Raw genomic sequence first — 13,349 nt, forward strand, 5'->3', positions numbered from 1 at the left:
AGGGGGAGGGCCCCAGCCACGCTCTTGCCCAACTGGAGCCCCACCCCATCCTCAAGGGCCATCCAATGAGCGCTGCCGGGCGCCGCCCGCTCTTCCCTGACCACCCAACCGCCGCGCGGAGATTGCCCCACCACAGCCAAGCCATGGCCCCATCTCTCTGCGGGCGGCGGGAAATGCCCCGGCGTCGGCCTTTCCTTCTCCGGGCTGTCGCCTACAATATATGACCGCACTCCGCCCCCCTCGTCGGAGCCGAAGAGAGTCTGCGGTCAAGCCACGCCCCTACCGGGAACTTTGAAAATAACCGGAAATTATTGGCCAATCGGCGACCGAGTTGCCTGCTTGGAGCGGAGCCAAGGAAATGGAAACTTTTTTTTCCCGTGGGGGACCGCGCGGCTTGCCCAAGTCCTGGAGGATATAAGCATAGATCTGTCCTCTGATTATCCGCTTTCTGAGGAAGGCCCATGTCTTGAATAAGTCTTTGTTGGTCTTAAAGGTGCCATTGGACTCGCATTTTGTTCATGTTCTTGAAGTTACAATTATGAAGGCAAACAGACTCCTGAGCATGTGCAGAGTGTGTTTCTCTTGCCACGAATGTGACATTTTGTCCGCTTGAAGGAGGTAGAGTTCAACTTCCGACCGAGGCATATATTGGGGGGAAACTGCTTGGATTCTGCTCTGATAGGTCAATAGAACTCTGGTGTTAGGGGTGGACATCATAACATAACCATTACAATATGAAGGAACAGTGATTAGTCTCCCTAGAATCTAATGGGCTTATTTGTATTACTACTACTGGATTCCATGAGGCTTGCGGTGTATGTGCTCTCTCAACTTGCCCACAATGGCACCTCCTGACTTCCTGGATGTGGTAACTGTGGTAACTTCTGTGGTAACTTCAGTCAGCCTGGGCCGAAATACATACTGGTTATGACTCTGCGTAACAATTATACAAAACAGTGACTCTACGCAGGCCTGCCCTTAGCCTTGACCCGGAAACTACAGCTGGTCCAAAACGCAGCGGCCAGGATCCTCACAGCAACACCGTGGAGGTCCCACATCCGGCCCATTCTCCACCAACTGCAGTGGTTGCCAGTTGAATTCCGGATCAGACTAAAGGTTCTGGTAATTACCTTCAAGGCCATTCACGGTCAGGGCCCAGTGTACCTGAGGGACCGCCTCCCTGCCTATGCCCCTAAAAGAGCTCTGCGCTCCACCGCCACCAACCGGCTAATGGTCCCTGGCCCTAAAGAAGTCCGCCTGGTCTCGACCAGGGCCAGAGCATTCTCTGTACTGGCCCCCACCTGGTGGAATGAGCTCCCGGAGGAGATCAGGGCCCTGACGGAGCTTAAACAGTTCCGCAGGGCCTGCAAAAAGGAGCTCCTCCACCAGGCATTTGGTTGAGACCAGGCACAACCAACAGCGAATGAAGGGCCCCCGCTCCCCCCCTCCCCCCATCTCCCCCCTTCCTCCCAGAACTCCACCAGAGCGCTCTGGACCTGTTGTGGTATTGCACCGTTCCATCATTATATTATTTTATTATACTGTTATACTGTTACATTATTCTGTTATATGGTTACAACCACTGTTATTATTTACTGTATGTTTTAACGAAGACTGTTTCATGTATCGTTGATTAGTTTTAATGTAAACCGCCCTGAGCCTTCGGGGAGGGCGGTATATAAATCTAAATAAATAAATAAATAATAAATAAATAAACAATTAGTATTCTTACTAACTATAGACCTAATAGGAAATAATCCCACAAATTTTGTTCTTAAAACTAGATTTGGCAGTTTTTATTTAAAACACGTGTCTTCCATGTTTTTGTACTTCCCTCCCCTAAGAAGCCTCTTATGAAAACTCACATCATAAAAACTCACATCATATTAATTTTAAGGCCCCCTGAGTGTTTTGTAACTACTGTGGGCAGAATGCTTCCTTTTTGACTGCATAACCCAAGCTTGAGTGTTGTGTCAGCACACATCTCTCTGTATAAGAAGGCAAAACGAATGCTGGCAGTGGACAAGTCCTCCACTTTGTTGGGCTTGCAGCTTTCTTCTGGCTGGGCAGAAAACAAGCTTCGTGACAAGCAGGTGCTGAAGCACTTTCCCTAGAGAGTCTGTGAAATGGACAGGGAATGGGCTGGAATGGATGGTTGAACTAAACTTCCAAAAGGAGGCCCCCAAGTGATAGGAATGGGCTATAACTATCTTAAAGCCTGAGCTACTCCATGCTGAGAGGGAAAAGCTATTTGGGCACCATGTTTGAGGCCACTTGTGCAGGTTGCTGCCCACAGGGAGTGGAAATTTGGGCCCAGGGAGGATTGATGTTAGTGTTTCCACATATCCCACTCATCGGCTCAGGACCCTGTCAGTTAGATTGCTCTCTCTCGCTCTCTCTCCCCAGGAGGTGGGTCAACTTACTCCCTGTGCCCTCCATGCTGATCTTCACCACTTGAAGGCTTCTGCGGCTTTTGAGGTTGGCTTAGCAGCCACTGCTGCTCACTGTGCTAACCTGTGATTCTAGCTGGGTCAGGGCTTGATCATCAGTGGCTGGCATATGGGATAGGAGAAGCACAATGCTACAACCCAGAGCCTCAGGTCTTTCTCCCAACGTGGCTGGTTGTGTGGTCATCAGGAGGCTTTCCAGAGCTCCTTCCTCACTGCTGAAGCCTCATGCAGGAGGGGCCTCTCTTCTTGATCCTTTTTTGCCACTGGGACATTTTTTTCAGCTGCAGCATCCTGCCCAGTGTTCTCCATGATTTTTACTTTTTTTAATACTATTATACACTTAAAAATGGGCTTAGATTACTGGAATGGAATGTTAAGGGAGATCTTTTTTCACATCCCAGATATTTTTAAAAGTGTTCTTGGCTGTTCTTCAGTGTCTTTAGGAAGATTCCAGTTATGTCATCGTACCAGTAAATAGAGCCTGCGTTGTGTAAGGTTAGGTAGGTTCCTGGCTGACAATGTAAATCTGTCCTCCCTCTGCCTTGCGAAAGAGGAGCTCCCATAACTCAACATTCTGTGCCACAGAGTGCTTTGGCTTGTCTGTTACAGCTGCGGGGCAGGGGGGGGGGAGAGACTTCTTTTAAACTTATCTGGTAAATAAGAGCTGCACATGCAGCTAACTATTGTGAACATCCCTCTCCAAGCATTATTAATATAATTACTGCTCAGGCTGACAAACCAATTGGCAAAAAGGGGAGGAACTAATATATAAGATACAGATATATAAAATAGTAAGGTTCTTGACTTTAGCATTGCTTGAAAAAGTAAAATGATTAATTAAAAACACATTCCCATAAAAACACTACATTCTAAACTTTGGGAGATAGCTGTGAGAAAGGCAGTAGCGATGATTCTGAGGGGCATTTCCAAAGATATATTTTGTACTCTCAGGTCTGATACACAGCTATGGAACACCCACATGTTACATCAGTTATGAAATTAATATAAATTGTAGCTTCTTCCTTCAAATATATGTGAGCTGTGATTGGGAAAGGATAATCAAACTCATGTTCCTCCATACACTGAACACAAATTTTGAAATCTGCATACTAAAACAATCTTCAGAACTAACACAATATTCACATATTCTTTATTCTGGCTCTTAATACAAAATATTGTGTAAAATTACACTGAAACTGCTTACAGAATTTTGAAGTACTGCTTGACAAGGACCCAATTCAGGTGATGCATTTTAATACAGCATCACAATTACATGACACCAGATAGTGAAACCATAGAACAGTCTTCCCATCCTTTTATTAAATGGGCTAGCTAGGTAGTTCCCTGTTGAGCAGCAAAATGTGCAACACTTGAATATATAAAATAAGTGTATATGCACTCACCTATCAAAAAGCCTCATCTCTCTCATGGCCACTGTTATTAGAATTGTCCACTAGAGGGTAGTCTTGTTGTGTGTGTGTAAAAAGTTTGAGTCCAGGGCTGAATCTGCACTTACTTTATTTAGTCCTGTTGAATTCAGATCGATTTGAGCTCAAGTCTTCCTGATTATTCCCCCCCCCCCCATTTGAAACAGAAAGTGAAGCTGGGAGCCAGCTCCTTGTGCTTTCTTTCTTATGCTAATACCAGCCTCTCACACTGGAACTTACAGGGAATTTGATCCATCTCACAGGGAAAGCTTGCAGCCCTCCTTTTGAAATAGGAGGCTTGTCTAAATTGCAGATACTGGAAGGTAAACACCACCCCCTCCCTTCCCCTCCCCTTCCCTCCCCGAGTTTGCAATAACGTTCATTAAAAAAGAAAAACGAAAGCCAGCTAGCCAGCAGCTTCTCAGAGAAGAGGCAAATCCAGAGGGAAACAAATTCCAGAGGGAAACAAAGAGTAACAATACATCTTGGGAGGAAAGTTTCGTAACCGGAAGCATTTGAACGGACTCCCTTACCAATTGGAGGCTCGGCAGCTTTTAGTTCGAGGAAACGCAAACAGCTGCATGTTTTAGGAATGCGATTTTTAATTTATCCAGGGTTAAAAGCACTCCAGGAAATCGCGAAGAAAAGGTAGGGTCACTCCGGATCAATCATTTCTGTCGCAGAGGGAATATTTAAATCGCCCCAATTCAAAACGGAAATCGCATTCCGTGTAGAAGGCAGGGACTGAATCGACCTGGAAGTGCAATAAAAGCTCCGTGCAGCTTACACCCAGTAGAAGCTTTAAATCTAACAAAGTTTTATTCAAGATGCTACCAGATTCATATTTTGTTCTGCTGCTTAAGACCAACATGGCTATCCACCTGAATATGTGTATGTCTGTATAAAATATCCATTTGTGGGCCCTCAAAGAATCATAGGTGGTTGGAATCAATGATTTTGGAAAAAACCCTCATCCTCTGTGGAACTTTAAAAGGCCAAATTTCTCCCTCCCTTTTCTTTCTTTAACCCTGCTCAGCATTTATACTTCCTAGGATATATTCAGCTTTCATTGTGCTCTTTTGGTTTTATAAAACAAAACTTTTTACAAGGATGTCACACTATAGCCCTGCAGATTATTCCACGTATGTAGAAATGGAATACCTACCATTTTATGTAAGTGATTCAACTTTATTGCTTTAGTGATCAAAGAGGCCTAGCCATTTTACTATCAGACAGAATGACAAATGAAGAATTACTTTGTGAGTGGCCTGATTTTTCTGCTTTCATGAACATAATAGGTGATAAGGCATTTTACTATTAGCAGGAGTGATATCTATTTAAAAATTGACACATTGTGCTGTTGGTATAGTCTATGATACAGACAAATCTCTTTTATCAGAAGCTCTTTTTCACAAAATAGGAGAAATGTCATATGAGCAATCATTCCTCAAATCGTCTGAGAACACAGTCCTATTAACAAATGTAGTACCCTGAGAGATAATATGTTTCTAGTTAAAACACTGGAATAGGAATCAAGACTCGTTCAAATCCTGGCTTTTAGTACAGAATTTTCAGAAGACTGTCACGTATTATTTACTTTTTCTACATATGAATGGATTTTATTTATTTGTTTGTTTATTTATTTAATTTTCAGATCTCTTGAAGGGGATTTCCTATCCCTTTTTCTGCAATTTTCCGAAAAAACCTACAAGGGACATTAGTGCAACTGAACAGTAATTGGGAAAATGTTCATTTTGATCCCTGATTTTTGTTAGCAAGAAACTGATCACCCAAAAAAGATCATGGCACTATTCAACCTCCAGTGGCTTGGGATGTAATAAAAACAACTGCCAAGGATTACTACATGTTGGGATGACTCAGGACACATTTTCATTCTCAAACCAAAATTATAACATATGGAAGAACAGCGCAATGTGTTCCTCACACAAAACAGGATATTTGAGCCAAGTTCAGAATTCACAACTATTGGCACTATGGTTTGTAACAATTCACCACCCCTTCTTTCCCGACCTGTCAGCCACAACTATTTTCACAACTATGCATGCATGACTAAAAAAGCACCACTTATAAGTTTTAAAATAAGTAAATGAAAAATCAGAAAAGTGAATTAACCTACTATTTTTTTAAAGCAAAACTAGGAATATCTGTGTGACTGCAAGTGCTTGGAAATCCAGTTATCTCAAGCAGTGATAAATTCAATCCACCTAAATATTCGGGAACATTTAGAGAGCAGTTATTTTTATATTTTAAAAAGTTCAATGAGGTCTTACCAATTTTCTTTGGGGCACAGATATTAATACTAAAGTTATGCTTGCTGCCAGAGGTTCCACAATTATGGTTCAGTATGATTCAGTATATCTCTAGAATCATATGAACGGAATAGTATCTTCCATGGTTATCAACAGACAAAGAAAGGCAACGCAAGGATTAGACTATTCTAATCTATGGGATGATTTTAGGAGGACAATCTTCTTTTTGTAAAAATAATCAAAACCAATCACATTACTTTTATTCCTTTGGTTTCTAATAGCAAATTTCCACAGGGTTATAACAAGGGTTATAAAGTAGGATGCTTTACTTTGTATTTTTCATATGTGTCCAGTATTTCTTTGATGACACTGGGGTCATCCAGTGTGGTGATATCTCCCAGGTCGCTGGCATTGCCTGTCACTATTCTCCGTAGCAATCGTCTCATGATTTTTCCAGATCGAGTTTTGGGAAGGCGCTTTACCACCTGGTCAATCAGAAAGAAAAACAAGGCTGCAGTTGCCTGTAACTGTTCTTCAGGTGGTCCTCTGTGCAGGCACACATGGGACTGTGATTCCATAGGCAAGCCATAGAAAGGAGCAAGTGAGTTTTCTAAGTAAATATTCTTTAGCTCTCAAGACTGTTCATCCCCCCCCCCGAAGATGGTGACTTTCCCTCCCAAATGTCACCTGACCTGGAAGGGGCGAGCAATCTCCCTTCAGTTCTCCTATCACCATCATGAAAAATGGTCATTATAATTGCCCATAGGAACCAATTTTGCAACGCTCAGATATGCAACCAAGCATAGGAGGTGGCCCCTGTAGTGGAAGCCATACACCCTAATAATACCTGTATAGATATAGCAGATCTATACCTTTTTCAGGTCAACTGCACACTAAGCCTGCCAGTTTCTGTACTCTATCTCATGGGAGAGAAGCTTTAAGCTTCCTTAGAGTCCGCACAAACCCCTATAAACTGGATTGTTTGGACTGCAGTCAATGTTGACTTCTGATTTATTACAAAGCCCAAACTCTCCATGGTCATTGTAGCTAGGGAGAGATGTTTGGATGGAAGGTCTGTGATTATGCTACAAAAAGTCCCTCATCTACTACAAGACAGGCATATTGTAAAAACACATGGAGTTGATGCTAGACAAAAGGGCAGAACATTATATTCATGGTGACACATGCAATGCAAGGGCAGAACATTATATTCATAGTGACATGTGCAATGCAAGTACATCAGGTAAACAATAATGACTGGGGAAGGCAATGGCAAACAACCCTGTATTGAGTCTGCCATGAAAATGCTAGAGGGTGTCACCCCAAGGGTCAGAGATGACCCAGTGATTGCACACTTTACCTATCTTCAAGAGCAGCCCCCATTTAGAGGTGGACAAGTAGGGAGGAACTATCAAGGAACCAATTATCAAGGAACGTCTAAAAACTGGTTTGGGGAGAATACGGAAGATGTTTGGATCTTCCCCTAGGAATTACCTGCAGAGAAATCCACAGGCATAGTTGATATTTTGAGAAGTAATGCCTATAACTTGGAAAAAACATGGCATTGGCAAACGACTGTGTGATTGTTCTCATTTTAATCATCATCTTAAAGAACTTACCAGAATATGATCAGGCACAGCATACTTGGCTATTTTAGAAGCAACTATTTCTTTAAGCTCTTTGGTAACAGTCTCTGGAAAAGCATCATCATCCCTTAACACTATGAAAGCAAATGCAGCTGAAAGAAAGAGAAACAGAATTCACTTACTTTATATTAAACTGCTTTTCAAAAAGTGTAATACGATCTTTTTGGACAAGGGAACAAATCCTGCGGAGCAGATTAAATAATTGGTTAAGCGCACCCGAGGTGGGCCCTGTCCGTGATGAGAAAGGGTGCCGATAGGCCCCTTTCCCCGGACTGGCCCCTCCGATTGTCAGTCCGCCGCCAAGGGACCAATTCCGAGCTGCGCGCAGCGCGCCTCGCGATTGGCCCCTTGCCGCCGGACTCACGAATCGGGAGGCTCCCGATCCGCCCCCCCAACTCCGAACCATGTGCCCGGCCGCCATTACGTTCCGAGCCCCCGACACGGAAAGTCTACGACACGCTGCGCCCCCAGGAGCAACCGCTGCCACCCCAGCCGCAAGCACGCCTCCTCCGAGACACACAAGACGGCTCCCGCGACCCTGCCGCCTCCCCGCCAACTATGCCCAAGCCGCTCCTCCCTTACCCCGCGCCTGCCGCCTCGCCGCCAACCGCGCCGCCGCCACGGACGCCTGCGCACGCCCTGCCTTTGAGGACGCAACGTCCCTGCCGGCCCACACACCTGAGACCACCTCCTGCCCGCTCCCTCCACCAATGGCCACGGAACACCCTCCAGCGGCCCCCACCCCAATGCTGCACACACACGCTGCTTGCGCCACACGCGGCCCCAGCGATGCCGCCGCTGCCCCAGCACCCCGTCTCCTCTCCAGGATGCCGTTGCAAGCCTACCGGAGCTCTCCTACACCTCCGGTACGTCCTCCGCCTCGCCCTTCGATGCAGGAGCCCGCACACGCCAGGGGAACAATGCGGGCCGCCCCATCCCTGGCCTCTGGTGCGCTGCCTCCCTGCCCACAGCTCACACCGCCACCCTGCCGAACTTTCTTGCCTCCCTAGCGCCCACTGCATTTAAACGGCAGCGGGCTTAGTTTCTAGTACAAAATAATTATCACTCAGTGAAATAAATGACGACATGTAGCTAAGAATGGTTTGAGTCCAGTGGCACCTTGAGATCATCAACATTTTATTCAAGGTATGAGCTTCTGGGCACATGCACACTTCTTCATACATCAGTATACAGTATCCAGATTGCTGGTTGAAATTTGGGCCCTGATGGATCTGTCAAAGGCACTCTTCCACTAGGCCTATGGCTAAGTCCATGGTGGCCTGAAACCATATGGGGTTCCCTCCTCTCCTTGGCTCCCTCCCTCTTATTTATTTATACTATCTAATGTGGCCAGTCTGGCAAATGAGATGAAAGGCAGCGGGAGGAAAGATTATCGTTTACCTGTGTTTTAAGTTTTTAACAATGTTTTCATTTATTACTGTAAACTGACCAGAGCCTGTTCACAGGGAACCGTTATATAAAAACCAAATTATAAATAAATAAAACTTGGTTGATCTTAATGGTGCCCCTGGACTCCAACTTTGTTCTGCTGCTTCAGACCAACAGGGCTACCCATCTGAATCTATCATTCCCAAGCCGTAACTTCTGTATGTCATTCATGCACAATAAAAAAGTCAGCAATGAATGTTCATATTTGGGCCTTAAAGAAGTAATGATTGAAAATGAAATTAATTTAGATAATGGGCTTTAAATCACTTTATTCACTTACCCTCCCCTTTGAGCTCATGGGGATAACCAATCACAGCCGCTTCTGGTACTTTAGGATGATCATCCTTTTAAACACATGACCAAAAAAATTATAAATAAAAAAATCATAAGGCTACTTATCTATATTGGTTTAACTTCACACATTAAATTAATAGATGCCGAGAGAAGAAAAGTTGGCTTTGTGCACGATCTGAGTGCAATTGGTATGAGCACAGCTTATTGGTGTGCTCTCTTTCTTCCCACCTCCCAGATGTTAATTCAAAAGTTCCTGGCTTGATCAAGTTTGAATTTACCTTGACATTTGAATGTCTGACTGAATTGCAGCTTGTCTTGTCCCTTCCCATCCCACCCAACAAAGAATTAACTGGGATACTAAGCCTCAGTTTAACTCTATTTTTGAATCTCAGCTTGTGTGAAGTAAGCACACTCTATTTCACCTGCAAACAGACATCACAACAGACTGACATTTAATAAAACCAGGGGGTCTGAACCAAGTTTCACATGAAAACAGAGAAAGGAGGAGTGAATGGGCTCAACAGTAGTATCACTTCTGATATCAGGTGAGGGCTCTGTGAAAACTAGCATGGGTGTGGGGTTAAGGATGTTTCCCAAGTCTTCATTGGACAGGAATTTTCCTTCATATGAAGGTACATTTGATTATGTGAACTTCCAAGTAGCAATCTGAGGTTGTATGACCCAACTACAGGTATTCAACATCAACAATTTCTGAGAGCCCAGGTCTTAAACTTGGTGATTTGAAGATGTGCATACTGGCTTAACTGAAAAGCAGCACTGGAGTTCATATGGGGTGATAAAAATCTCCCCTGTGGTGATTAATACTTAAAGGCATTTGCATATGCAACTATCATCACAATGGTACTTCAAGAGTGATAAATCCGCATGTTTGAGCTCATCTGTAAAACCAAAAGTTTTGCAAATTAGTCCTGCTCCTTAACAGTCCATGATGTTTAATCAGTGAATTATTGGAGCTACATGGAAGAATCTCTTCCTTGCCCCAATAATTACCATAGCATCTTCAATTTCTGCAGTTCCAAGTCTATGTCCACTAATGTTTAGAACATCATCCATTCGCCCCGTTATCTGGTAATAGCCTTCCTTTGTTCGGTGAGCACCATCTCCTGTGAAATAGTAACCTGTGAAATAATAACAGAGATACCTATGCTATACAACTGTACTAGTAATATAATTCAAGATCACAGCACTCTTAACCAGGCACTGCTCCAGAGTAATACTATGTTATTTTACACAGAATTTATTACAACTCATTTGTAATTACAATGGCAATTCATACATTTTAGAATCAGTTCATCCATTATGGTTCATTTTGTATTCATCTACAAACTTCTCGCTTCGGGGGGGGAGGGAAGAAGGAGCCGCGGCCCAGCGCCGAGGCCTTCACGGCCCGGTGCTGGGCTACGGCCCGCGGGTTGGGTACCACTGTCCTAAACGATAAACAGCACTGTAAATAGCAGCCAAGAGTGGCCATGATTTGGACTGAGACTACACAGTTGTGATGCCTGCAGAGGGAAAGAAGGGAAAGACATGCTGGAACTGCTGAAAATGAACCAACAGGAGTGTGGATCAAAGGAAACAAACTTGGCTTTAGACTGTCCAGTCAGACATCCTACTGATATTGAGGAATAGTCTAAAGTTCAGTGGGCAGATGTTCACTCAGAAATGTCGTGTCACGCTCCAGGCCTTTCTAACTTTCTAAGCTTTCATAGGAACTTTCTAAGCTTTCTCCAGTGCTGTCACAATCATTTTCTTATTCTTCCCTTTAAAGCTACCACAGCAGCTTCTCTCTTCTTTCTCTTTTGTGAGGAGAAAGCACATACATGCAGCTTTGTTCTAAATGGGAAAATGACAGTGATACCGTTTCCCATTGTTTCTCCTCCTTTTTCACATGTCCTATGGTCTTGAGGGGAAAGGAGCATGCTGTTGACCCTCTCTTCTCCTGCATCAAAACTATCTGCCTCTTCTAAGGAAAATATATATTTGCTTTCTACAGCTGAAGTAGGGGGTGGTTTGCTTTTGTAATGTGAGCACTGCAGAACTTCCGGTTTTCTGCAGGGCCAACAAAATGGAACTTTTCCGCCAGGTCTATGGGTAAGGCCAGGTGGCCAGGTAATTAAGGGCCCTCCCATAGAAGCGATGGTAGTGAATTCCATCAGCGCCCTCTCCCTCACACCACCTACCCCTTAAGATAGCATTAGGTTTTACTAAAATTGGGACGAGATTTGCCGCCAGTATTTTTCCCATCTTGTTGGGTTTTATGTTAGAGATTGTTTCATTGTTTTATTAATGTTGTAATAAATGTTGTAACCCGCCGTGAGCCTTCAGGGAGCTACGGGAAATAAATCAAACAAATAAATGAATGAATGAATAAATACTGAATTTCAGTTCAAGTCACCCATCGAGGCGCCATTTCGTGACTAGTTTCCAAAGCTCTTGAAAACAATTACATAGCTCTCATGAACAACATTTACTTGCAAATGGTCTATATCATTTTACAACATGTTCCGCTGGAGCACCTTCTGTGCATTAGATTCTTCTTAAGGGCAAGTTTTTCCAGATCTTTACATTTCTAAACTGTTACTTCCTTCATGCAGGAAATTACTGAGAGTATTTTCTTTCATCATTCTCACCTGGGTAGGTTTTGAAGTAAGCTTTTATAAATCTTTGATGGTCTCCATAGATGGTCCTTGCTATACCAGGCCATGGCTGTGCAATGCAGAGAGCACCAGAGACATTGTTGCCTTCTATAATTTTTCCCTGTGGACCCAAGTATAAAAACAAATATCAACTAAGATATGAAATAGAATTATCCATGATCAAAAAAATCTCAGAAGCTGGCCTATATGTTCTGTGTTCACATTCTGTTATTTCCCATAACTAAACATACCCACAACATTAAAACAGGGACGAGCCACAGCATTTAATTGATGAACTTGCTAAAGACAGAACATTTGGTGAAAATAGTGTATCTACAGAAAAGCACAGAAGACCTTTTTAAATGAAGAAGAAAAAGTTGGGGATAGAGAAGAAAAAGATGTGGTCTCACTGTACCTGAAGAAGTGTGCTTCCACTCAAAAGGCTATACTTCGAATAAAATGTTGTTGGGTCTTTTAAAACAAAAAAACAGTTTTCTATTTCTCTAAGATAGTTATGAGTAAAGTTACAAACTTATCACTTACTTGGCAATTATAACAAAAACTTTTTTTTTTTACTCATCAAAACCATTGGACTCAAACTTTGTTCTACTGCTTCAGACAAACATGTCTAATCATTTGAATCTACTCAGCTACTATTTCCTCAGGCCACTTTAAGAATAACAGTAAAAAGATATAGTAAAGATAGAAAAGCATCTCTAACATGTCTGGATGGTTTTTTAAAATCCCATAATTGGATGCATATATTACCCATAGCTGTGGCACAAACTATATAGAGGACTCAGCAGAGCTCATCCACACATACACACACTGGGATTTCCTGGCAGGGGCAATGTCCCCTCCAGGCTACCAGGGATATTTGAGGGATATATGTTTCTGGAGTCAAAGCTCCCTTTGTTGACCTCTGACAAAAGGAGAATTGACTCTCAAAATCTTACCCCTCCAAAATCTTTTTGGCCTCTAAGATGCTACTATACTTGAAACTAGCTCATCTATAGTAGTCCCACATCTTTGAAACTATCTAATCTAAGTAATGGATGAAGAGAATTACTGCCTTCACAGACAGGATACTAGTAAATGCTTTATTACTATGTTGGTCTTAAAGGTGCCACTGGTCTCAAACTTTGTTCTCCTAGCC

At 43.3% G+C, this 13,349-nt stretch overlaps 1 protein-coding gene across 1 annotated transcript in view; it reads right to left on the reverse strand.

The window, feature by feature from the left end:
* Window positions 1-3,583: 3,583 nt before the first annotated feature.
* ACSS1 (acyl-CoA synthetase short chain family member 1) overlaps window positions 3,584-13,349 on the reverse strand; it is a 45,710-nt gene continuing 35,944 nt past the window's right edge. Inside the window, exons 10-14 of the mRNA XM_077335227.1 lie at window positions 12,188-12,314; window positions 10,548-10,675; window positions 9,523-9,586; window positions 7,767-7,885; window positions 3,584-6,632 (exon numbers count right to left, since the gene is read on the reverse strand). Coding sequence (XP_077191342.1) covers window positions 6,456-6,632; window positions 7,767-7,885; window positions 9,523-9,586; window positions 10,548-10,675; window positions 12,188-12,314 — 615 coding nt within the window. The 3' untranslated portion in view covers window positions 3,584-6,455. The remainder of the gene's footprint in view (window positions 6,633-7,766; window positions 7,886-9,522; window positions 9,587-10,547; window positions 10,676-12,187; window positions 12,315-13,349) is intronic.

Source organism: Paroedura picta, chromosome 1, assembly GCF_049243985.1.
Source record: "Paroedura picta isolate Pp20150507F chromosome 1, Ppicta_v3.0, whole genome shotgun sequence".
Classification (NCBI taxonomy): domain Eukaryota; kingdom Metazoa; phylum Chordata; class Lepidosauria; order Squamata; family Gekkonidae; genus Paroedura; species Paroedura picta.